The sequence below is a fragment of the Diadema setosum genome, chromosome 12, assembly GCF_964275005.1.
Source record: "Diadema setosum chromosome 12, eeDiaSeto1, whole genome shotgun sequence".
Lineage (NCBI taxonomy): Eukaryota > Metazoa > Echinodermata > Echinoidea > Diadematoida > Diadematidae > Diadema > Diadema setosum.
The window spans coordinates 5,557,827-5,582,911 of NC_092696.1; the positions used below are offsets into that span (position 1 = coordinate 5,557,827).

General features: G+C 39.8%; 1 protein-coding gene across 1 annotated transcript in view; it reads left to right on the forward strand.

The window, feature by feature from the left end:
* Positions 1-19,554, forward strand: part of LOC140236313 (bridge-like lipid transfer protein family member 3B) — a 94,727-nt gene extending 75,173 nt beyond the window's left edge. The window contains exons 14-23 of the mRNA XM_072316265.1: positions 230-1,248; positions 1,758-1,838; positions 2,513-2,616; positions 4,162-4,312; positions 6,042-6,138; positions 7,368-7,387; positions 14,173-14,330; positions 17,713-17,841; positions 18,407-18,515; positions 19,070-19,554. Of these exons, the coding sequence (XP_072172366.1) occupies positions 230-1,248; positions 1,758-1,838; positions 2,513-2,616; positions 4,162-4,312; positions 6,042-6,138; positions 7,368-7,387; positions 14,173-14,330; positions 17,713-17,841; positions 18,407-18,515; positions 19,070-19,404 (2,203 nt within the window). The 3' untranslated portion in view covers positions 19,405-19,554. The remainder of the gene's footprint in view (positions 1-229; positions 1,249-1,757; positions 1,839-2,512; positions 2,617-4,161; positions 4,313-6,041; positions 6,139-7,367; positions 7,388-14,172; positions 14,331-17,712; positions 17,842-18,406; positions 18,516-19,069) is intronic.
* Positions 19,555-25,085: the final 5,531 nt, after the last annotated feature.

Below are 25,085 nucleotides of genomic sequence, written 5' to 3' on the forward strand. Positions count from 1 at the left end.
TTGGAAAGTGTCAAAAGTGTGGGTCAATTTTTTTTAGTCACTTTGTTAGCCATTCTTTCCATAGGATACATAAAAGCCAATTGCACACCAAATTTGTTTACATAATTTCATTAAGCTGGAAATTCAGTTTGGTATCCGTATGATGTGCTGTTGAGAAAACTTGTAGATAACAAGAAGTTAGATGAGATGGTTTCTGTTACCTCTCCTTTCCCCCATCTTCCTCCTCTAGGACCAGCTCGCTTGCCAACATGCATCTCGTCGTGGACACGCCCTCCTTTGTCGACTTGACCATCAACCACTATCAGCTTCTGTTTCTTCTCCGCCTCCAACAATCCCTGCAAACTTTGACGGCCAATCTAGAGTTGGACCAGTACCTCTATGTCAAGGAGGAGGAGGAGGAGGCACTACCAGTTTCCAGTCGCATCATTTCTCTTGTCTTCCCCAGTATCCGCCTCACCCTGCTCGGGCCCCCCTCATCAGAGGAGGAGGAGGAGGTAGAGGAGGCGAAAGTGCCAGAGAAGGAGGAGATTGAGGAGGAAGCGCCCCGAGCGGATACAGAAAACACCAGGGATGCTGGGAAGACAGAGGTCGTAGGTCAGGAGAGAGAAGCCGATAGTGGTAAGAGACCAGAAGGGGGAGTGTGTGAAGAGGAGGCTCGACTATTCAAGGTGGATGCATGCGGGAAGGTCGAGTCTTCGAGCTCTTCCCCTCTCTCAGACAGCACAGACGGTGACGGCAGCGTGCAAGACAAATTATGCAATAGTGCGGAGAGGGGAGGTGGTGTACAAACTGAGCGAAGTTCCCTCAGAGGGATGAAGCTGGGTGGACCACCCGGTGCAGTAGTGATAACGGAAGCGACGCCGAACGGTGTGGTCTCAAGCCGTGCCCATCAGCCATCCGGAGTGGAGATCAGGGCGGGGCGTGGACAGGGGCACACTGAAGCACCTCCGCCCAGGAAGAACAATTCGGCGTCAGACCTGACGCAGTCCGGCAGCGTCTCCTCAGAGACCAGCAGTGGCTCGATGTCCAACCTCCCTCTGGGCATCCCCAAGAGCAGCAGCCAGAACTCCATCACGATGCAGATGAGCGCGCTGATGTCATCGAGCTCCATGGCCTCCCTCGACGAGCAGGGACTCGACTTCGAGACGATGTCGGTCAGCAGCGACTCCAGCGAGGGCTTCACCATGATCTCGACCCACAGCTCCCGAATAGGCAGCACGACTGACTTGGAGTCCGAGAGTGGTCTTGGTGCGATGTTTTCTTTTCTTCCATGCATTCATCTATACAAACCAATTTTACACATTAGTCGGTCGAAAAGGGCAATTTGCACAATATGTCATGTTCACATGTCAGTTCATGTATGTACCCTATGAATTATATCTAGGGACTTGTGGAAAGAGTTTTGGACTGTTAAATGCTAGGTCCCGTGTTCAAGTCTCGTCTGGTGTGTTGAAATTCCACAAACAAGTGCTTTATGCTACTTTCCCTTTTTACAAACATGCACTTTGGGTGTGAGGCAATGTTGAATCAATGGTAGTGACAGATTCTAGAGTTGTTTGGCAGAGCACTGTTACAATGGACTATCTGTCTATCTGTAGAAAATTAAGATACTTCAAATAAATCGGAGCTGCAAACTAGAATGTTTCCTCTATATATTGATATTATCCTTGAAAAGATATTAGACGTTATTATTCTATTGTCATCATCGTTATCATTAGCATCAATTATATCTATTCTTTTTATGATATCATTAGCAGGAAGTGAGTTCTCTCAGCCTGTCTCTGTGAACGGTGGTGCACCGGAGGTCCCTTCAGCTGTCACCCCATCAGCTCAACCAGGTGAACACACATGCACATTCCTTTGACTTGTTACTGACATAATGGCTGTTGGAGTGACAAGACTTCTTATCACAAATATGTCAAATGTTCAGGAGATCAAAAAAAAAAAAAAACCCAACCCTCCCCCCCCCAAAAAAAAAAAAACAACAACAACAACATGGCAGCCAAAACTCTAATGAATGGGATCAAATTTCCTTTTACATGCAATGGTGGCTTCATTCTTTGGGGTAAGACAGCTAGGATTTAGACCGGACTTCACTTGACTGATTATCTGACAAATAACCAAAATGTGGGATCCAAGGTTTGTCATCCCACTGACGATATCTCATGGGTAATCTTATACCCCCTGCTTTCTGAAAGAGGTAAATCAATTTGCTCCGCCATTGTGGAATAGAAATGAAATTTGCGGAATTCCCTGTAATTTTTGTCATATTGTTCCTGTGCTGTGATGTCCCAAACTGTTGTTGTCTTCTCATCCAGTGGTGGTTGTACCAAAACTAAGGAATTCATAACTTTTTTTGTAATGGGTTGTCTAGTTTTATGCAAATTTTGCCCATGTTTTTTACTGATATTGCTGCATTTACACAATCCACATGTTTATTTGGGGAAACTATCCTTGTTGTTCATTTCTTTCTTCTCTTTTTTTTTAATGAAAAATCCCATTTCTTGGACAGATATACCAGATTCAACAGGTGGTCAAGATGTTCCGAAGGGACAAGAAGTGGATGCCAAGCCAAAGTCGGACAGCTTTGATGGCTGTATTCACAAACTCAGGAAGGTGGGTGACTGGAAGGCGGGGATTTTGTGAGATGGAACAAGAGGAGGGTGGTGGTGAATTCCACAGGACAAGAGATTGCCAACGTCTTGTGTGCAATTTGTTTGTGTGTGTGTGTTCATTAGTGGCCTCGCCCCCAATCAAATTTATAACTTTTGCATTGATTGTCTGATTTTCCCCAAACTTTCACTGATGTGCTCCACTGATGTTGCTGCTTTCACTCAATCCACATTTCTCTTTGGGTTTGGGTTTCCTTCAAGCTTACATTTCAGCAAAGGTTGCAATTTCTTCTACAAATTTACTTCCTGCAGTTTTAACATAAATTCTTCAATAAAAAGTTTCATGGCTTTGAAAAAAACAAAAGGAAAATGTTTTCCAAAAGTGCTTATACCTTCAGTTTCAGAATAATGTGGCTCACAGAGTTAATAGGGTTCTCTGCTCAATGTGTAGTACAATCTGCTCACATGGACCTAGTGCCATTAAACAGAGATTAACATTTGTGACTGTGCATTACAAAACCAACAAATAGTCGCACCCCGTGATTTTACGTGAGGACTCAAAAAAGATGAAATAGATCAACGAAGTCAATCTTGAGTATTTCATATTTTCTGAAAGAGATATTCTTCTTGTACATTATTCCAAAGTTTGGGATTATAAAATGAATGGGAAAGTGTACTTTCTACAACCTCCAGCATTTTACATGTTTTTGTCCCATTCATGGCACAGCTAGCATGGTTTGGCAAAGATTAAAGGGAAGATAAACCCCAAGAGCAATGTGGATTGAGTGAAAGCAACAACATTAGTAGAACACATCAGTGAAAGTTTGAAGAAAATCGGACAATCGATGCAAAAGTTATGAATTTTTAAAGCTTTGATGTTGGAACCGCTGGATGAGGAGACTACTAGAGGTTATGACGTATGAGTGGACAACAATACCAAGAAAATATAAAGAAAATTCTGCAAAAATCCATTTTTCATGAAAATTACAAATTCCATCAACTTGATGTTGACATATGTTAAGGGTAGCAATTATTCCCCCTGCTTTCTGAAAGCGGTTGGTCCATTGCTCTTTCATAATTCTAGAAAAGTGAATTTTTGTTGAATTTCCTTTATATTTTCTTTGTATTGTTGTCCACTCATACGTCATATCCTCTAGTAGTCTCCTCCTCCAGCGGTTCCAACACCAAAACTTTAAAAATTCATAACTTTTGCATCGAATGTCCGATTTTCCTCAAACTTTCACTGATGTGTTCTACTAACGTTGCTGCTTTCACTCAATCCACATTGTTCTTTGGGTTTATCTTCCCTTTAAGCGCTGTGTATAGACCCTGTACTTCAGAGCCTCTTTTCTCAGTTCACACTTTTCCAGAGTGTGTACTTTCTTTCCAATATTTAGATAGGTTATGAGAGTCCATTTGAATTGAGTGATACATCATTTTAAAGCTTAGAGTCTGCTCTTTCAGAATCTGCCCTTATCTAAAAATCTGTGTCTGGCAACTTTTTTTAGTTCATGGTGATATCTCTGAATGTTACATGTTTGATTGATAGGTGTCGGTGCTTAACCTGGACCTGGCCGGGGTGAACGCTGTGGTCCAGATGAGGGACAAGGACCTGGTCCTGAAGGCCGCTGTGAGGACCATCCACAAGACCGAGAGTGGGAACGAGGATTTCACCAAGTACATGAACAAACTGGATTCTGGTAAGGCACCTCAGTTCGACAGTTTGTACAATGTACAGCAGTTCCACTTTGCTTATGAGTAGAAGGTCCTTTGTATTAAACAAGCATGTTGGCCTTTGAATGCATGAAGATGATCATCCATGATGAAATGATAATTCACTAGCACATCCACCTGGCAGCAACAAAGTGCTGATTAAAGACTTGTGTCTGGCAATAATGATCATAATAACATTTTTGTTCATGCATTCAATGCAAAACAATGAAATGAAGACCTCCCCAAGTGTTAATTGATGGACCATTCTGGTCATATGATCTACACAAGTTCATTCTTCGTTTGAGCATGGATTCCAAGAATTGTTACATCGTGGAAGTTGATACATTATCTCCGTATGAAACCATTTGAAGTGCCCATACCGAGAAAAAAAAAAAGAAAAGTCATTTTCCAAAATATGCACTTGAGCTAATTATGAACTGGCTTATTAGACAGTGGACTCTCACACATACCAACCTTTTGCTTTGTAGCTTGATATTGCAGCATCCTATGTAGACAAGATCTCTAATGCCAGAAGTGGGATTAAGCCCTGATTTACTTTAATTTCAATTGGTATCAAGTGTAGCAAGAGCAGAAAAAAAAAATGTTTTACTATAACCAAAGAATTTCCTTTTGTTCCTAATCATGATTAGGCCTGAGTAATGATATATATATATATTTTTTTTATATCAATAGAGTATTAGTAGTTTTTTTTAGGAGTCAGGTTTCCTCTTTTTCTCCTTCCTTCACTTCTTCCTATCATTCGTCTCCCAAACCTTCTCCTCTTTCTCCTCCTCCTCCTTCCTCCTTCTTCTTCCTCATCCTTGTCTTCTTCTGCTTCTTGTCGTTGTTTGTGTTGTTATCATCATTATTGTCACTGTAGGCGATACAGTGAAAGTCTTGAGTGGACAGTTTTGTGATTTGGAAATTTTCGGGCAATCAGAAACTAGTGAGAAAATAAAATCATATGTATATTTTTGCTTGTTATATGTACCACGGTGTAAAGCCTCGATTCCACGGAATTAAAAACATGCAAAATTCATCTTACTGGTCAGAATGTGAAAAATTGCTCATGAAAATATCCACTTTTACAGTAGATGATACACAGAGGTCTGGTCAGTCTCAAAAGATGGACATTATCGCTGACTGTGACTAGGACACTACCCATGGTCTTTCTTGACCAACGGCAGCCCATTTATCATTATTATAATCATTGTTGATATCACAATTGCTATCCACAGCAATAGTAGGTAGTAATGAAAGTAGTGTTCTATAAAGTATTCATTCTTAAAACTGCCAGTTGCTGATCTCACTTGCTTGTGCACCATTTCTGTGGAATGGAACCCTGTGTGCATGTTGATGTGTGGCACTGCCAAGTAATTCACCTGTTAATTCTAGCTTGCCCTTTAAACTGGGGCAGAATCAGTCTTTGCAGCTTGAATGAGAGGTACTCGGGATCGACAGTTTTGTTCTGTGTTGATTTCTTGATTGCAGCAAATCTCAAAACCCATCACTATAAAACTGAGAAACAATTGCAGTTTGTAAAGTGATGCAAGTGTGCCTTCTGCCAAAAAAAAAGAAGAAGTACAGCATCAAAAGCTTGAGCACATTATTGCATCATTTTACCAAACTGCATGCAAGTTTTAAACCGTCAAATCTTGACTTGACTTCTAACTGAATTTCATCTACCCAAAACCGTTTCCATGACTGCCACCAAAGATCACTCCAGCATGACGTCGTGTCTCAACCGTGCCTTCATTCAGGAAAGACTGATGTTGTTGTCGTGTTCGAAAGAGGCAGTTCGCCTCTACTATATGTGTTACCCCAGCGGTAAGACCATTTGCCCACCTGTGGCTTGAATCTTACCTCATGTAGCCAACTACTTGGAAATGTGGGTGTGGTTGATCATCTTTGTAGATGAACCATGGTTGTGTAGAAAGAGGCGTGAGGCTAGCTAATGGTACCCCTCTCATTAATGTACCATCCGACTAGTAATATATTATCTTTACTGACAAGCTTTGTAAACATCTTTGAGAAGTGCTGTCACGATTAATTTCCCTCCCTTTTTTTTTGGGGGGGGGGGGCACTGAGGAAGGCTGTTTGTGTCAATTGGATGACAGGATGGCAATATTTATTCTTGATTGTCTGGCTATATCATAGACCAGGATACAGAGTGCCTCAGCTAGTTTGAATGAACCAGCCGTAGCCATTTGGTCTGTATTTGAGAGAGGTTTAGAAATGTAGTATACATCATGTACATTTTACAATCTTTACTCTCTTAAACTCTGCTGAAATGCCTGATTAGTTTTGAACAGTGAGTAAAGTTCATTTCTTAAGATTATGAAGTAAATATTTGAATAATGAAGCAAGAATAAGCAATTCAGAAAAGCAGTGGGGAATTATGATTCTTTTTTTAGCTTGCGTACTTTTTATGCGTAGAATTCCATCTGAAATGATTGAAAGAAAGAATATCATAACAGATCATACCATGCTGCTACAGCACAATGATGTTGTAAAGGACATTTTATACCTTATTGAATGGAATACATCAGTCGGAAGAATTTTGGCATTTAGAAAAAACAAGGACCTTTTTGGGTTAATAGTTTGAAGGCAGTAACCTCTCTCTACACAAACCTGGTTCACTTGTTGGTGGGCTTTTATGATATGCAAGTTGTTACATACGCAGCAGGTGATTAGGTGTATATGCAATGTAAAGTTCATCCAGAACCTTGTAGCGTGAGACCCGGACATTGTAGCAAATATCATTTGAATGATTTGATACTTGAGCTGGCCTTCTTTTTTTTTGTTTTTCCACCTCTTTGGGTAAGCTGGAAGAAACAATTAGTTGCTTGCATTGGAGTGTAGAATCGGTTACGCTTGAGGAAGTTTCTGTACATTGTCCTAAGTTCTATTGCATTCTTGTATTATGGTTTGGTTTTACAATATGTATTTAGCTCAAACACATGGCTTACCAATTTAGATCGCTGTGCCCTGAAATGTACTTGCTTAAAGGGGCGCATTCCTCATTATTAGCGTGGTATAGAGTCCCATGTCAAGAATTCACGGTATGACAATAGGGAGCTTTAGATTTTAGACGCACGGACGTTCAAAGGAAAAAAACATGTTCTGAGCGTGCGCAGAAGCGCACGTCAAGTCGATCTATTTTTAGCTTGCGTCGCCTGAGTTTTGCACTACGCGTACTGGGCTGTTTCTACGTCCGCACAGTTTGCGACGTAGAGAACTACTTCATGCACTGATCATATGGGGGCACGATTTTATTTTTTATACGTTGCGTCCCAGCGTAATCTAAAGCTACTCATCAGCACGACGCAGGGGAGAGGAGAACGTCCAGCGCACTCCTCGTCTCAAACGTCCGCGCGTCAAAATCTAAAGCTCCCTAATGACAATTTGTAGAAAAAAAATCCAGTGGCTTAATGTTTGTTGCTTTGCAAGAAAACAGCAGAGAGAGTGAACTTGTATCCAAAACCCTGCAATTCAAATGGCTTAGAGGAAAAAGAAACAAACTTAAATTTATCCTGGGAAGTTTGACAAATACTCCATGATTTAAACCCATCAATACCACTGGAATATTGTTGCAGAAATTCTGATCTTGTCAGTAAATTCGTTCCCTTTATTTGTACTCTATTTATTTTATTGGACAAAGATTTTATGAACTGTTCAAGTTTTCCGAATCTGCACAAATTGAGGGAAAAAATATCAATTTTAGAAAGAGACACAAACTTTAATCTCATTGCTAGTTTAAGGATCACATATAAATTTAGTAATTTTGTGCCTTTGGATGATTCCTACTGTGAAATAAAGAAGAATACATAACTAATGCAGATTAAGGCTCAAATAAAGAAGTTTATTTCTTCACCATAGAAAACTAGCACTGTGTAATCAAATGTGAGCTAAGAGGAAACAGCAGACAACCTATGGAATCAGGATTCTGGGTCCTGATTACTACCAATTATTGTTAATGATTAAAGCAAGATATTTAAAATGTCTCATGACAGCTGGATTAACTCTGCATAAATCTTGGCTAGCACAGCATGCAGGTCACCAGGTTGTCCTCTTCTTCTGCCTCCTCCTCTGCCCCAGCTCCCCCCCCCCCCCCTTCTTCCCCCTTATCCCCAAAAAGGAGAAACACCCCACATTCCATCCCCACTACCCCCAGCTCTTCTCCTTTCTTCTCCTTCTCCACAAAAAAAAAAAAAAATGGAGAAACACCCCCATATTCCATCCCCTGCAACCCCCCCCCCCCCCAAAAAAAAGAAGGAAAAATAGGGTTGTGAATGCTGGCTAGATGTGCAATCATTAACTCCCATACCCACCCCCCCCCCCCCCTCAAAAAAAAAGAGCAAAACAATGGAAAAATAGGGTTGTGAATGCTGGCTGGCTTGAAGTGCAATTATTAAGTCGGATATAAACACAACTGGTACTATTGAATCTCAGAGATAGGTACAGCTTGTATGCATGTGCATGAGAAGTTCACAAAAACTTATTCAGTTTGTTCATTATACATATTATACCAATGTATTTACAGATAATGTTTATAACTCACAGGAGTATGTACAGTTATTTGTACATGGGTGTGTATGCATTGAAATAATTGAGTATGTGTACAATTATATCTCTTTTGATGTATTCTTTTCTCTTGGGTAGAGTCATTTCTCTCTTCCATGTACAAATCAACTGCATGGAGTATAACATATTCTAGGTGTGACCATGGTTGATTATGCAGGGATCTCGCCAGCGTATATCACCCTTGTCGGCCCCGACAAGCGTGCGGTTTGAAGAAGCAATTGCCGACAAGGGTAAAACTTGCCGACAAGGGTAACACCACGCGTGAACTTGCCGACAAGGGTAACTTGCTTGACGAGCTAAGTTCGGACCAATTTCTCGCCTTTTTCAGTCTTTATTATCTGGCTAGAAAAGAAGCTAGATGTTGAAAGCAGCAGCAGTTTACATAGCGCAAAAATTTATCTTCGCAGTCACCGCACCGATCACAACAACGCGGCTCAACACAACAGAGCGACGTACTAGCTGATACACACCACATCACACACTTGCTCACTCACATGCGCTCTGATTTGGGGTCCACACACACATGCACAAGCACCCAGCCGGCCACTTACAGCTGCCTGCGTGTACAACGGTACAGTGTATTGTGAGAGGGAGAGAGAGGACGGAAAGAGAGGAAGGCTGACACGTGCTCGCTTGTTGTCACGCTTGTTGTCGGGTTACGCAAAAACAAACGATATGAAATGCATGCCCCTCTCCGCCAAAGGTTGTATTTTTATTTTTATTTTTTTTGCTGCTTTGGTTTGTTTGTTAGTTTGTCTGCCTGTCTGTCTCTCTATTCGCAAAATAAGTCAAAATTTGGGAACAGATTAGGATGAAATTTTCAGGAACAGTTTCAGTTGGTTGGTAAAATGGCGCAAGGAACTATTGATGATTAAATTTTGATAGTGAGCAGGATTTATAATACCATCGAAATTCACCGCCAGAATCCAGGATTTTTAGACTTTGTTTCGTATATTTGAAAGGATTCGTATCAATTCTTTAGGAAGCTGGCCATCGGCAATGATGCAAAATTAGATGCGTTCAAAGCATTGCCGCAGAGAGAAAATTAACTCCATTTTTCGTTTAAAAAAAGAAAAGAAAAAAGAACGTGCGATGGAGTAAGCAAATGCAAATTGTTATTTAGGTTTTGGTAGTTTCAGTGGGTTATTTTTTTTAAATCTAAAAAGCCGTGCGTTCCATTTTAGCCTTTTCAATTTCCATGGATTTGTAAACGTCATTCGTGAATATTCCATTTTCCTTCTCCGGGCCGAAATTTATAGTAATTCTGTCATGATGGTCTTTCAAGTGCAACGTACGTAATGCTCCACGTGCTTCTGGGTTGGTTTGTTAAAAGGTGGGTTAGGGGGCATTCATGGGCAGAAAATAAATGGCTGATCATTCATCAATATTCCCAGTTGGTTTACATGCTATGTACACGCTGTTTACGACTACTGAAGCAAGGTGGCAGTACGCGCGACATTCTTTATCTGACACCTGGCTTTCGTGGAAATTTCGTGGAAATTTCCACAAGCCATGATATCAAGTTTCCCCACTGCTTGAGGTCGTGCTTTTTTTTTTTTTATTCTTCATTACGAACATCAATTTTTTCAACTTGAAAAGTGTAGATAATTTGCTTCGAGGACGTGTTTCTTTCTTTTTTTTTTCATTGCAGCGTCGGTAACATTTTGTTTTGTTCATCGTCCGTGCATGGCAGGGGTTCATGGGAGGAGAACGATAAGAATGACTGGGGAGAAAATAAACTGAAAGAAAGAAGCATCTTTTGAGCGAGCTGTCTTTGTTTTTCTCTACACCAGCATCAGTTATCGCCACCAAGGTTCATTTCTTTTTTCGTTACTCCGACAGATTAATGATAAAATGATGCTAGATTCTTTATTCTGAAGGTTCGTTAATCCAAAAATGATTAAGAAAAAATGTCCGTTCATTATACGACGAAATCAGTTTTGTTATTTCGAACGTTCTGCCAGTGAAATTTCGGAATAAAACGACGGCACAAAACAGCGTGTTTTCGTACTCTAAGGGTCTGTTATTCCGACAGAAGTAGTTATGATGAAATAATAAATTGTAGATTCTTTATTCTGAAGGTTCGTTAACCGAAAATTGAATAAAGAAAAATGTCCGTAAATTTCAAAACGAAATCAGTGCGTCATTTCAAACGTTTTGCCAGTGAAATTTTGGAATAAAACGACTGCCCCCAAACGGTTGCAGTTTTCTTACTCTGAGGGTTCGTTACACCGACAGATTAGTGAAAAAATAATGCTAGATTCCTTCTTCTGAAGGTTCGTTAATCAAAAAAAAAAAAAAATGATTAAGAAAAAATGTCCGTTCATTTCACAACGAAATCAGTTTTGATATTTCGAACGTTTCTGTCAGTGAAATTTCGGAATAAAACGACGGCACAAAACAGCGTGTTTTCGTACTCTATAAGGGTCTGTTATTCCGACAGAAGTAGTAATGATGAAATAATAAATTGTAGATTCTTTATTCTGAAGTTTCGTTAACCGAAAATTGAATAAAGAAAAATGTCCGTAAATTTCAAAACGAAATCAGTGCGTCATTTCGAACGTTTTGCCAGTGAAATTTGGAATAAAACAACTGCCCAAAAAAACAGTTGCACTTTTCTTACTCTTAGGGTTCGTTACTCCGAGAGATTAATGATAAAACAATGCTATATTCCTTATTCTGAAGCTTCGTTAATCCAAAAATGATTTTAAAAAATGTCCGTTCATTTCACAACGAAATCAGTTTTGTTATTTCGAACGTTTCCGTCAGTGAAATTTCAGAATAAAACGACGGCCCCAAAACTGTTAGTTTTCTTTTACTCTGAAGGTTCGTTACTGCGAAAGAATAACGATAATACTTTAGATTCTTAATCGGAAAACTATAAAGAAGAAATGAAAACGGTTATAGTTTTCTTACCCTCAGGTTTCGTTACTCCGACAGAATAATGGCAAAATAATACATTCTTAATTCTGAATGATCGTTAATAGAAAAATTATAAAGGAGAAAATATTCGTTTATATCCAAACGAAATCAGTTTTGTTATTTCGAATGTTCTGCCAGTATAATTTCGGAATACAACAACGGCCCCAAAACGGTGTTTTCTTATTCTGAAGGTTTTTTATTCTGAAACAATAACGATGATAGATGATAGATTCCTTTCTGAAGGTTCGTTGATCGGAAAATAATAAAGAAAAAATGCTTGTTAATCTTCGAACGAAATCAGTTTTATTTTGAACATTCATCTGTAGTACCGACCTTTGGTGTTGTTGTTTTCGATTACAAACCTTCGAAGTACTCAGTAATGAATCGTTTCATTTTATGATTAAACAAACCTTCGGAATAATGACCATCATTACATTTAAAATTGTAGGATGTCTCTTTGATGTCACGGCCAAACTACCGCAGTATACCCAGAAAGGAAAGTGCAACGATGTCCCGAAAGTTCTCGATCGCTTCTCGCGCATCTGCATGCAATAGGCCTACCACGTGGTCGAGCAGACGGCGAGAAAGCAACACGGCGCGCGTTGTTGCGATGCAGAGGCGGCTAATTATTGCAACAGTGAAACAGGAAAGGCCTAAAAGAAATCGGAACCTCCACCATCAGCACCTACTTCTCTTTCATTTACCGGTATTATTTAGGAACTGCCGCTAACATAAGGTATGGAGTTTCTGCATTGTTTCTGTGAGAATATGCCCCTCACAACGTTCATTACATCTCCGTGAGAATGTCGCATTTAGTGGCATTTTAGCGGCGATTTATCTGTGTTGTATTGAGCATTAGCGAAAACTTCCGCGCTTCGCGCGGGAGGGGGAACCCCCCTCCCGTACCCACCCCCAGAACAGCGCGCATAAATGCCGACAAGCGTGAAGAAATTCCTGGCGAGAACCCTGTTATGGTACTTTATTTATTTTTTATGGTACTTACATTATGGTGCTTTTATTTATAGAAATAAATCAAATTAATTATGGTTCTTTGCCACATATTGCTATTTGCATTATGTTACTGTTTTTATACTTTTAGGACAAATGTAAATGACAAATGTTGTGATTTGTTTTACAGGTGTGTGCTTATAATTGGGAGTAGGTATATTACCATTCACCGGGCAGAAATGAAAGTCCATTGTATATTTATCCATAGTCTCCTGGTTGATATGTATGTCTTCTGTACAATTGAATCACCTGTAAAATAATATCTAAACAGATGATAAGTATCAAGATATATGAATGCGTTGTGTCATTGTTTGGATTGCTTACATTGATACATACATTGTACACCATATACAATGTACATGTACACCGTGTGTGCACACTTTCATTAGTAACCCTCCATAAACCACATCTCTTGTCAAGTGCTGTAAAACACAATATTTTCACGGCATGAAATTTTCACGAATGGGAGCTGACGGCCTTATTCGCAGCATGAAATTTTTGTGAGTTGCCTCTAACATTCAATGCATACAGTGAGACGAGATCTTTAGCGTGCATTTTAGTTTTGCAAAACTCGGCTCTCGCGAAATTTGCAAAATCAACATGCATGCGAACGTTCCGCGTTTTACAGTAAAGAGGATAGAGATATCAAAGATACTCCATACAATGTATATCATGTCTTGTTTATTCAGCCATGCTGAAATGAATGAGACTGGAACTGTATGTGATATCAGATAAAAAGAGAACAGATCACATTCAATGTCTCATCCTTCTCGTATGCCACTTTCTCCTCCATCGGGTTCAAACGTTTCCATTTTCAGTCCTGATATTCTGAATGGTGAAGGCAAACTGTCAGATTTGTTTGAAAAGGTTCCTTCTCCTTGACCTTTTTGTTATCCTTCTTCTTCCACTACTTTCTCTCCCTCTTCATCCTCTTCTTTTTCTTCCCCTCCTCTTCCACCTCCCCCTTTTCTTCTTCTTCCTACTCCTCATCTACCTCCTCCTCCTCTTTCTTCTCCTCTTCCTCCTCGTCCACTTTTTTTTCTCCTCCTCTGTCTCTTTCCCCCTCCTCCTTCTTTCCCCTTTATTTAATCCTTTTTCTCTTGCTTCTTGTTCTTCTCTTCCTACATCTTTTCTGTCTTATCTCGCTGAGATTATCAGTAATGATAGATACAGCGTATTATTATAAATGTACTTTATTATTATTATTATTATCTCTAATAATATACCACATCCTGTGTCGGTTAATTTGTTTGTCCACATTTCCGTTACTGTGATTGTTGATGTAGCGCTTACATTGTGCAATAAAAAATTAATGTTTTTGCCTGTTACCTAGGTGATTTCCACCGCGAGAATGTGAAGAAGAAGAAAGGTCAGGAAGGGGAAACGAAGACCACGCCCGATCTATCTAAGGCCATGCTGAGGTTTATGAGTGGACCATGTGCAGACGCCCAGTGTGAGGGTGCAGCTGATAGGGGTCACATTCAGCTTCAGGTCAGTGAACAAGGACAGATTTCTAATGAAGAGATTTGATATTTCTTACTTAAATTTGACTTTGAAAATGAATATATCTTTATTATTTTATTATATATTCTTTTTCTACACATTTACACATTTTTCAGTACTGCCCCCCCCCCCAAGGAAAAATGCAGTATCTACATCCAGCTCCATTTCTAAACAACCGAGATATTCACCATTTTATATTTTTGCCAAAGCCCCTGGAAAATATACTCTTTTGAAAAATTCCTTCATTGTGGAATTTTAGTCTATCTGGCTACCAATTTTCCTGGAAAATATCATTTTATGTTTTTGTTTTGTTTTTCAGTTATTGATGAAAATGTAGATACTTTGGGGAAACCCCACGCAATTGTCTGATTTCCCCAAGGAAAAACGCAGTATCTACAATGGAACGAATTTCCCCAAGGAAAAACGCAGTATCTACAGCGGAATGACTAGGATTAATCTTCTGCCATAATTATGTATGCATGTATACATCCTTGTTCAAGTATTCTCTGGCCCTGGGGGATGCATCCTCCACCCCCCCCCCCCCCCATTTATGCCCTGATTACAGAGCAGGCTTCATAAGATTATTAAATAGCAGATCGTTCTTGGACCGTTTTGCTTACGATATCCCAGACCGATCGTGCTGTAGGCCTATAGAAACGTTACGTGTTTACCTCTATGAAGTTTGCCAGGGCTGTAATGTGATGCTACATGGCCTAGCCGCTAACTAGCATCTAGAATACTAGATCTAGATCTGTACAGTCTAGGTTACATTCTGTCTAGACCAAAATAAATCTAAATCGGATGTCTGGACCTAGATCGATCTAGACTAGGTGTAGTTTTTATATCGTTTATTCTAGGCTGGCTACGTAGCAGGCTACACGAGTCTACCGCCTCAGGCTAGAAAAAAAAAATAGCCTAACGTTAGAACTGCAGAAGGTTTAAGCCCTACACGAGCCAGGACTCTTTGATTAGAAAAAAAAAATACATCTAGAACCGGTCTAGAATGAAGTGACATCCGCTCTCTAGGCCTATTCCTTCTGGATTGAACCTAAGTTTAAGTTTTAACGTCATGTAAATTTGTAATGTAGGCCTAACTTTTTTTACTTGTAAGTTATGTAGCATGCAGCATGGGATCATGCATGCATTTTACGCAACCCAGTCTCACTAGGGTCTAGACACTGTCTAGATCCGATAAGAATTAAAATACAACTTATTCTTAACTGTCTCTATTTTGTCCATTTACCGTGGGTACCTATTTTTCACATGGACCCTAATCTATTGTCAACTAGATCTAGGCCCTATGTAATTTTAAGACAGTATGGTATCTAGTAGATAATTGAACATTGACACTAAGTTTAGGCCTACTAGACTTAGGATTCTAAAAAGTGGTTAAGTTTTAGACTTCTTACTACAGGCCTGCCCTAGAGTAGGCCTATTCAAGTCCTACACTAGATCTTTCTTTAGACTTTCGGAATACGGACCCTGAAAGTTCTGATTAACGTTAAGTCTAACATTAGAAAAGAGACGCAAGACTCAAACGTTACTGTCTAGACAAGTCTAAAAGACTTAGACTTAGGCCTAACGTTAGATCTAAGGGAGGGTGTAACATGTTACATAACCTGACGTTTATCCGATACAACACAAATAGATCTAGGACCCTATTGCCTTTCGACGAAACTTTCGGATTCGGAGCCTGAGGAATTTTGACAAGGGTCTAGGCCTAACAAACTTACTTCACAACAAGTTAATATTGAAATACATGTAGTACGGATAATGTTCATCATTGAGGTAGAATATGAAAAAATAAAGCTGATCGTTTATCACACAAAGCGAAGTAAACACAAATGTATGCATTTGTGTTTACCTCGCTTCGTGTGACAAACATGCATTTGTGTTTACTTCGCTTCGTGTGACAAACAATCAGCTTTATTCTTTCAATATTGAAATAGTTTTTAATAACTTACTCATTATCTGCAGATAAATTTTTCTTGAGGGCTAGGCTCACGAGTAATTTTCCCCACGACAACATTTTGTTTTATTCCAAGTACACACTCCCACTGTATGCTGACTAGCCGGGCCCTGTGCTGACTGCTGCACAGCATCAGTGCAGCTAGCTGCAAGCTGCTGTCAGTGTTGTGTTGTATTGTTTAATGTGCACTCGGTTAGTCTTAATCACACACTGTGTTTTATATTAGGATCACGATCTCATCAAAATATTTACTAATCAGTATTGTTTCGGTTCATATTTTGAACATTATGTCTTATTATTGAGCAAGTATATCTAAAGAAAGTAATTTACGTTCAAATTAAAGAACAACCGGCAAAGTATTTACATATATAAATAACAGTGTCTGGTAATTAAGACTAGCTTTGTAGATACTGCGTTTTTCCTTGGGGAAATATTCATCATGTAGATACTGCGTTTTTCCTTGGGGAAAGTGCAAGTTAAGTGTAGATACTGCGTTTGGCAGTTACGGAAAAGTGGCTTTCTAAACATTTTTTCAAAAATCTGAATATGTCATAGGAAGAAGGATTGCCCACTGACTATATTTATGCAAAAAAGTGAAAATCGCCAAAAATGTTAGATACTGCGTTTTTCCTTGGGGGGGCAGAGTAAATCAAAAATGTATTGGCGTATTTTAGAATTACAAAAGAAATTTGGGTATTCCCTTTAAAGGTTTATGTTTTGTATTTAAATTGTGAATTAAGAATGATGAAAAGCAATTTCATTACAGAGTACTCAAATTTGTATATGTGACCATTGGAATCACACTTTACAAGTTATTGCTGTCAATTTTCGTCAAGGGTTTGGCATTGTATGTTTTTGTACACAGACACTAACCACCACCCCTCTACAATGTTAATATGAAGCTAGGATTTCACATGTGGGCATTAATTGCAGGATACATACATTTACATAGAGTGAAAAGACATTTTTTTTTTTAATTAAAAAGATACAAAATCCATAATTTTAAAGCTTGGATGCAATGGTTCTCAAACTTGGACATCAATGTCACATGAGACAAAGAGGCCATCATGGTTTAGTGGTTAAGACTACAGACTCTCACTTATGAAGTCCTTGGTTCAAGTCTGCTGACAGCAGCAGGTGTGCTCCTAGGCAAGGCACTCTCTCATCATGGCCTAGTTCTTTCGAAGGGAATTAAAATCAGTCCTGTGTAGAAGCTTTCTTGTGTGCAATGCAGTGCTTCCTTAATTACCACATAAGATAAATCTAAAAAACACATGTTGGAGATACAGTATTACATGGATATCTGTACATGGGACTGAGAGAAGTTTCAAATACCATACTTACATGAGTGTCATTGTGGGACTGAGGGAGATTATTTCTATCACATGCTTCTGCCCGCAGCTGAATGACATAGACCTGAACTTCCTCAAGTCTTCGCTGACCAACATCAGCAGTCTGATGCAGGACGAGCTGGATTCCGAGCCCCTCCCCCTTGACATCACCGTCTTCAACACCGCCCTCACTCTCCAGGTTTTTGCCAGTTTTTGCATCTTGTCTTCATTCAGTTGGCAACTCAAAGAATTTTCCTGCATATCTTGCTTGAGAGAACACTTAGATGGAAAGGGTTGAATTAATAAACCCTGCACAAATCAACTAACAAAAATTAGTCAATTTTAGAGAGGGTAGGAACTTCAATTTTCTTTAATGAACTCGTATTGCCAATTTATGAATGGGTTATAGATTTAGCAATTAACCCATTGAGGACGGTTTAATAGTGCTACAACATGCATTTCCCATAGACGCTTGCCCGAGTATGTTAGGGACTTCTCCTCAACAAGTTAAGAGGCTTTTGAAAATTTTACAAATGAAAGGAGCAATTTCAAACAACAAAGGCTGTCAACTGAGATTCTGTCGATCAATCTACCTTATAATGAATTGACAGTGAAGATTAAAGATCCTTAATGTGACAACGGCAGTCGCTCCCACCATTACTACTGGAACATATTTATGCTCAGCAGCTATGGCAGTTTTGAGATGGTGGTCCGGAAAGGGTTTTATTAACCGATTCCTTCTCACATTTGAACCCTGCAAACAGGACGACTCCCCCTTGGTGTACCCAGACACCGTGCCCGCCCCGCCCCTCCAACTCAGGATACCTTCTGTCAGGGTTCAACGAACTCTTGATGGCACTTTCCATGTCAAAGGTGAGGTTATTGTCCGTTCTCACTTTATAGTGCAGCAGTCTGTTATTGAACATGAACATGTTGAGCTCTTGTCGACAAAATCAGTTGTGGCTACTGTGGAGAGGTTACTGAAATTTGTAGTGTGTGTTTTTGGTTTAGGGGCTCTTCCATTTGATGGAAGATTGTCTACACTCTCTTTGAAGTTTGATCAAATTTTCAATGTTCTTTGAGCTTTTAGAAATATCTCCTGCTGACTATCACTTAGGACTGCAGTGTCGCAAGACACCAGAAGTACGGTAAAAGTGGACATTTTGGCAGGAGTAATTTTTTGTGCTCGGCCAGGTAGGGTGACTTTTGTTCACTTTTAATTTCGCAGACATTCACACCCGATAGGACCTCCTAACTTTACAACTAGGTCAAGTTTAGAGGGCTTCCTGAATGCTGATGAAAGAAAAAAAAATGGCATGTTAAGCTAAGAGCCTGGGCACAAAGAGGGTATTGCTCTTCATGCCTGTGTGCTGTGCATAGAGGGTTTTGAATCCTGAGAATTGACCCATATTGTTTTTGTGCTCCAGGCATACATCCTGATGGCATTAGCCTAAAACCCACGGGAGATGTGATCGCCACCACCTCCGCGTCCAGGGTAGTCCTCGACCAGACTCCCGCCAATCGCGATGCCCTGCCCGACCCCGCCTCGGTCGCCATGGCTGCCGTGCAGGACGAGAACGCCAGCCTCCGCAAGCGGATGGGGCTGATGAAGGACGCCCTCGCTGTGCTGGAGAGGGAGAGGACCTCGCTGCTGTCCACCCTGGAGCACCTGCAGGAGGAGCTCCTGACCGCTGACCGCGAGAGGGACAAACTGAAGGAGGACATCGTGGAGCTCAGTCGCCGCGTCAACCTGGGCAGGTGAGAGGAGTGGAAGACGGGGAGGATGCCTTCCCGCATCCCACCACGGCCCGCCGGAGGAGATGCCATCCACCACCAGGAGCAATAAATCACTTATCATCATCATTCTTGTCACCTGTTTCTACCAATGACTATTTTTGATTGTTGTCATCACTATCCTCTGCTCACACGATGAAACAGGAGCGGAGGTGCAAGTAGAGGTTCTACGTGTGCGGCGTACCCACGGAAAGAAACGAATCCATCCAGACATCCATCCCCTATCCATGCTGACACTGTGATGGCAATCTTCCAGTGGTTTACCAGTAATTACATTTTACAAATTGTATCTCCCTGCTAGCTGCAGCCATCAGTAGATAGGTTTAGCACTCTTTAAATAAATGAATGCTTAGTTTCAGTATGCATTCATTTTAAATAGTCAAATGCAGTGCGGTTTTTGTAGATCTTAACCTGCTCAGAGTTGGTTGATGCTGATTCGTAAAATTGTGTTTAGCTGAGAAGACGATAATCTTTTTCAAGAAGAGATGATTTTTATGATAATAACTTAGTCCATCCATGACAAATTGCAGTAATATGTTTTTCCATGTCGGGTCAGTATTCGTAGCTCCCCATCTGGAGTTGTCAAAGGCGTAACCTAAGGGGGCGCTCTACAGTGTCCAGTGTCAAGTGAGAGAAGACTAGTAAAAATGATTTATCTTCATCACACCCTTTTCTCATTCAATGCACTTTTCAAATGTCACATTCATGGATACTTCCAAGATACCTCCACAATAGTAATGATCCAAGTTGCACACAGAACATGGAACAAAACCCCCCTTAGTCATATGATTTGCCTTTTAAAAGTTACTACAATGCTTTTTTAATAGTAGCTCATCCCAGCTGGGTATCATGCAATGGTGACTCTCTTTACCCAATTTTTAATCTAAAAAGTAACAGAACCCATGTTGCAGAGTAGATTCTGGTAGATGTTGACCCGTTCCTTACGGGAACCTGGTATACCAGGTTCCCGTGGGAGCAACTGATATACGGAAACCTGGTATACCAAGTTCCCAAGATGAAGACAAGAGTACCAGCTTTCGTGGCCAAAATTCATGCTTCTTTGTGTTTATGAAGTCCCCAAAAATGGGGTTTGATAAAAAGATTAGAGTTTATTCTATCAGCACTTGTTCTCTCTCCGTTGGAAGAATTCGTATATCACAGTATTTTTACCTTTGTTCTAATTTAGTTTGCCCTTGCTCTGCTACAAAATTCGTATGAACATGTACATTAGTGATCAAAGCTGATCACAGTATAGATATCTGTGTTCGCTGACCCCAGTCTTCGTATTCTGGTGCCTGATTTTGTGTAGAACAAAAGAGCCTGTGAGCCCATCAGCGCACGCTCTATTCATACATTGCACCCGATCGATATTTCTGTTGTTCAAGGGTACATGTAGTTGACTGTGGGGGAGGGGATGCATGCACCGCTTGACTGCTTTCGCATAGGTGGATTACCAAAATGTCCGTTCTCTGTCGACGAGCAAAATTAATCTCGTTTGGGGACATTGAAGGTATTTAGAGTTGCGGAAGGAACGGGTTAATTCCTAACAATGGGTAGCCAGGGCAGACTTGAACCACAATGTGCAGAGAATGTGTATGCTGTGTTTCAACAGGAGAGCAGATGAGACTAGGCTCGCAAGGTGAACTGATACTGAGCGATGAAATAGAATGAAAAAAAGGGCATTGAGTGGGAGGCTATTTGGGCAACATTCGCTTAAGTTTTCACAGATGCTAAATTGAGTACTTATTTCCAAGGATGCAGCCCTCTAATTCCCTTACCATTTGCCCAGCTCTAAATGGATCCACTTTACTTTCTATGTATTGTTTGTAAAGCTTTGCAAACTGTGATGATCCCAAGGTACTGTATACACCATATATTTCACAGGGTTTTCATTTTTGTTAATTTCGTGAGTTGAGTGCTATCCATGCCGTCAATCCCTCGTTTGAGGCGAGACCCCACTTTAACGAAGCTAACTGGGGTGCTATACCCCCCTAACGATTCTTCGTTTGAGAGTTGGGAGTCGAAGTATTTGTCCATTGCAAATTAACTTTCTGTGAGGCGTGACAAACCTGGAGGCCAAGCCAGGGTTTAATGACTACAGCAGCTGTCGTATTACGTAAGAGCATGATAAGGATATCTGCCTGTGGCACACCATTCAAAGTGAACTCAATTTTCTCTATCCTTTCTAAAGTTTTCAATTTTATATTCTATTGAGAAATTCTATGATCATCCATTTTACATTTCGAACGAAAAAAGTTGACCCTTAAATAACGAAAATACAGGAATAAGAAGGAGAGCATTGCCAGTTTGCTGGTGCTGCTCTGTTGGGGATAAAGTACAAGCCGTGGATGAGTTGGGGAGGTATGCTCTGTCTGCATACGCTGAATGTCTACACTCACACACACTCGCGGTGCCCCCCCCCCCCCCCCCCCTCGTGGCGCAGTGGCGATGACTGATGCTTAGATTAGGCCAGGGTCAAGAAACAGGTGTTTTATATCTTTGGTTTTTAAGTCATTGATTGCCAAGATATACACTGGCATTATTTACGGGGGTGTAGCCTCTTCAAACGAGAGATTTGCGTCATGAGTGAATTTCAATTTCAAAACATGCGAAAATATTAACTCTGATCTTACACGCATACTCATGCATGATATAGCGATTTGCCAGCTGCAGCAGCTAGCTGAGCTATAGCTGTTTACATAGCAATACAAGTACAACACATGTGTAACGTGTGAACTTGATTCTGCACTTGTCAATCATATTTGTGCGTGTACAACAGACATTGTGACCAGTTCAAGTACTATGAATATCTACTTCATGTGAATGATCTTGGAATTATTTTTGGGGTACTGTAAAAGTGCATATTTTTCCGTGAGTAATTTTTCGCACTCAGCCGGGTGGGATTAATTTCGCGTGTTTTTAATTCCACAGAATCAGGACGTTAATTACGGGAACATATGTCATACAAATATATTTGCGTGCTTTTTCTTTTTCTCGCTAGCTTCTGGTTGCACGAAACGAGCGAAAATTTCCACACTGCAAAGGTTTTCACTTTAACAGTACTTCGTAGTACCAGCAATTGTTTTTATTCTTTTTTTTGTTTTTGTTTTTTCAATACCGGATCAGTAACCTGTTGAGGACGAGTCCAGAGTGTGCTCTAGCAAGTGTGTATTGGAAATTTGCGTCTTGTAGCAAAATCAGCCTGTCCTCAACAGGTTAACTTTCCTTCCTGCAAATGAGTGAATGACAGCAATTTCTTTTTCCAGTGCTGTGCTCTATGATTGAGAATTTAACCATGAGTGAAAATGTCTGAAAGTCCCTATCTGTGGAAAAAATTAGACTCACTAAATATTATGGTGTATACGGTACTTTGTATTATGTCAATTTGTGTAGGTAAAACATGTATACGCATGTTATTATATGTGCGTCTACTGTAATGTTCATTGTGGCCTTATTGTTTAATGCTTAACGCTGCAATTTCCAAAGCAATAACAATGATTTAAGGAGGCGCCAGTTTCTTTCACTGCTTTTTTTTTTTGTAACCCACTTAACCCACTACTCACAAGAAGATTTTCATTAGTGTGTCTTTTTTTTTGCAACTGCTGCTGTTTTGTTACATATGTTTGCAATGAAATAAAGAGAAAATATCATTACTTTGCTTCTTTTTTTATTGTATGTTTGAAATGTGTTTGATAATTGTAATCATTGTTTTGCAATCTGTAACCAATTCTGCTCTGATTATGACATCATTTCCTCTTTTTGGGGGCATCTTTAACAAGGGTGAAAAGAAAATAAGGTAACCCACATATTCAATACCATGAAAGGATTTATCAAGAGTTTAGTGTACATTTTGTTTATACCTGAATTGGTTTATCAATAGAATATACTGAAATTTTATTAGCAATGTCTGTGAATATGTGCCATACTATTGTGCACTACATGTTATGACTTACTGCAGTATGTGCATCTATATTTGGCACTGCTGCATCATGTTACATGGAACAGCACTGGTCAGGGAAATCTTTTGGTCAGTATTTATGAATGCCAGAGCCAGATGAAATATGTGGGGGTTCTTTCCCCCTTCATTTTGCAGAGGTTGCATAATCTCTTATACATGTATACTTTCCTTTTTATCTTCGTTTTGTAAAGATCATATAAATTTTGTCATGTCTACATTTTTGTGTTGTCATGGTTACAAATTATTATTGTTTACAGTGCCATATTGATTTTCATTGAATTTGTGACTGCATTTCTTTGTGTACGAGTTATGATGACTTACAATCAGTATTCAATTCTGACTATGACGGCAATCTGCATTACATTTTATCTACTTCTCCTCTCTTTGCTGTATTTATATCCATTTCTGTTGCTCTTGCTTTGTCGTGTATCGACCGTTTACAGCGATTTTTTGTTGTTGTTGTTATTGCTATTTTTACCAGCCTTTACTGTGAAATGCGAGACTATGTGTTGTTGGGTTGGTTTTTGTTTTTTTTTCAGTATAAATGTAGCAGATATTGTCCAACATTGGGGCTGTTTTGCACTCACAACGAAATATCATGGTTGTGCAAACTTCAAGATGTTTTGCTTTGATATTTCCATTGCAGACAAAAAAGAAAAATGTATACAAAAATTTGTAAGCTGTTTCGAGAATTATCAACTCTTGCTAGTGAACTACTTTTGAGGTGTGTAGCGTGAACTCACAGTCATGACTCCCAATGTTTGTTCATGCGACATTCAACACAACCCATCGCCTCATGCGATCTACTTCTTCATTCGGGTTTTGTTCACACATTCTGCTCACACGCTCCCGAAGGCTGCAAAGTCACACGAGGAGCTGTGAATTGGCAAAATGGGTAATGAGTGCATGCGCAGTGCAAGCCCGAGGTATTGCAATATTTTCAGTCAAGTGTCAAACTTACCACCGCAATTTGTGGAGTGTAAACAGAAGAGTAGAGTATAGCAAATTTAAAAACAATATTTTCAGGGGAGAGCAAATTATGATGCAAGCTCTCACTATTCCTCATTTCATTTTTATGCTGGAATGAAATGATTGACTGAGCTTAAAGGACAAGTCCACCTTCATTAACATTAGGATTGAGAGAATGTAGCAATATTAGTAGAACACATCAGTGAAAGTTTGGGGAAAATCGGAAAATCCGTTCAAAAGTTATGAATTGTTGAAGTTTTTGTGCAGTCACCGCTGGATGAGAAGACTACTGCAGTGTATGATGTCACATGCGTACAACAATATATAAAGGAAAATATAAAGAGAATTTCACAAAATTTCATCTTTTGAAAAAAGTACACATTCCCTTGACTCGTTACTGACATATGTCATGGGTAATATTATTCCCATTGCCTTTTATAGAAAGAGGCAAGTCAAGTGCTCTTTTATCATGCGAAAAAAGTGAAAATATGTTGAATTTTCTTTACATTTTCTTTATACTGTTGTACTCATATGACATCACGAGGCTTAGTAGTCTCCTCATCCAGTGGTTCCAACACAAAAGTTTTAAAAATTCATAACTTTTGCATCGCTTGTCCAATTTTCCTCAAACTTTCACTGATGTGTTCTACTAATATTGCTGCATTCTCTCAATCCTTATGTTAATGAAGGTGAACTTGTCCTTTAAGTTAGTTAATTTGACG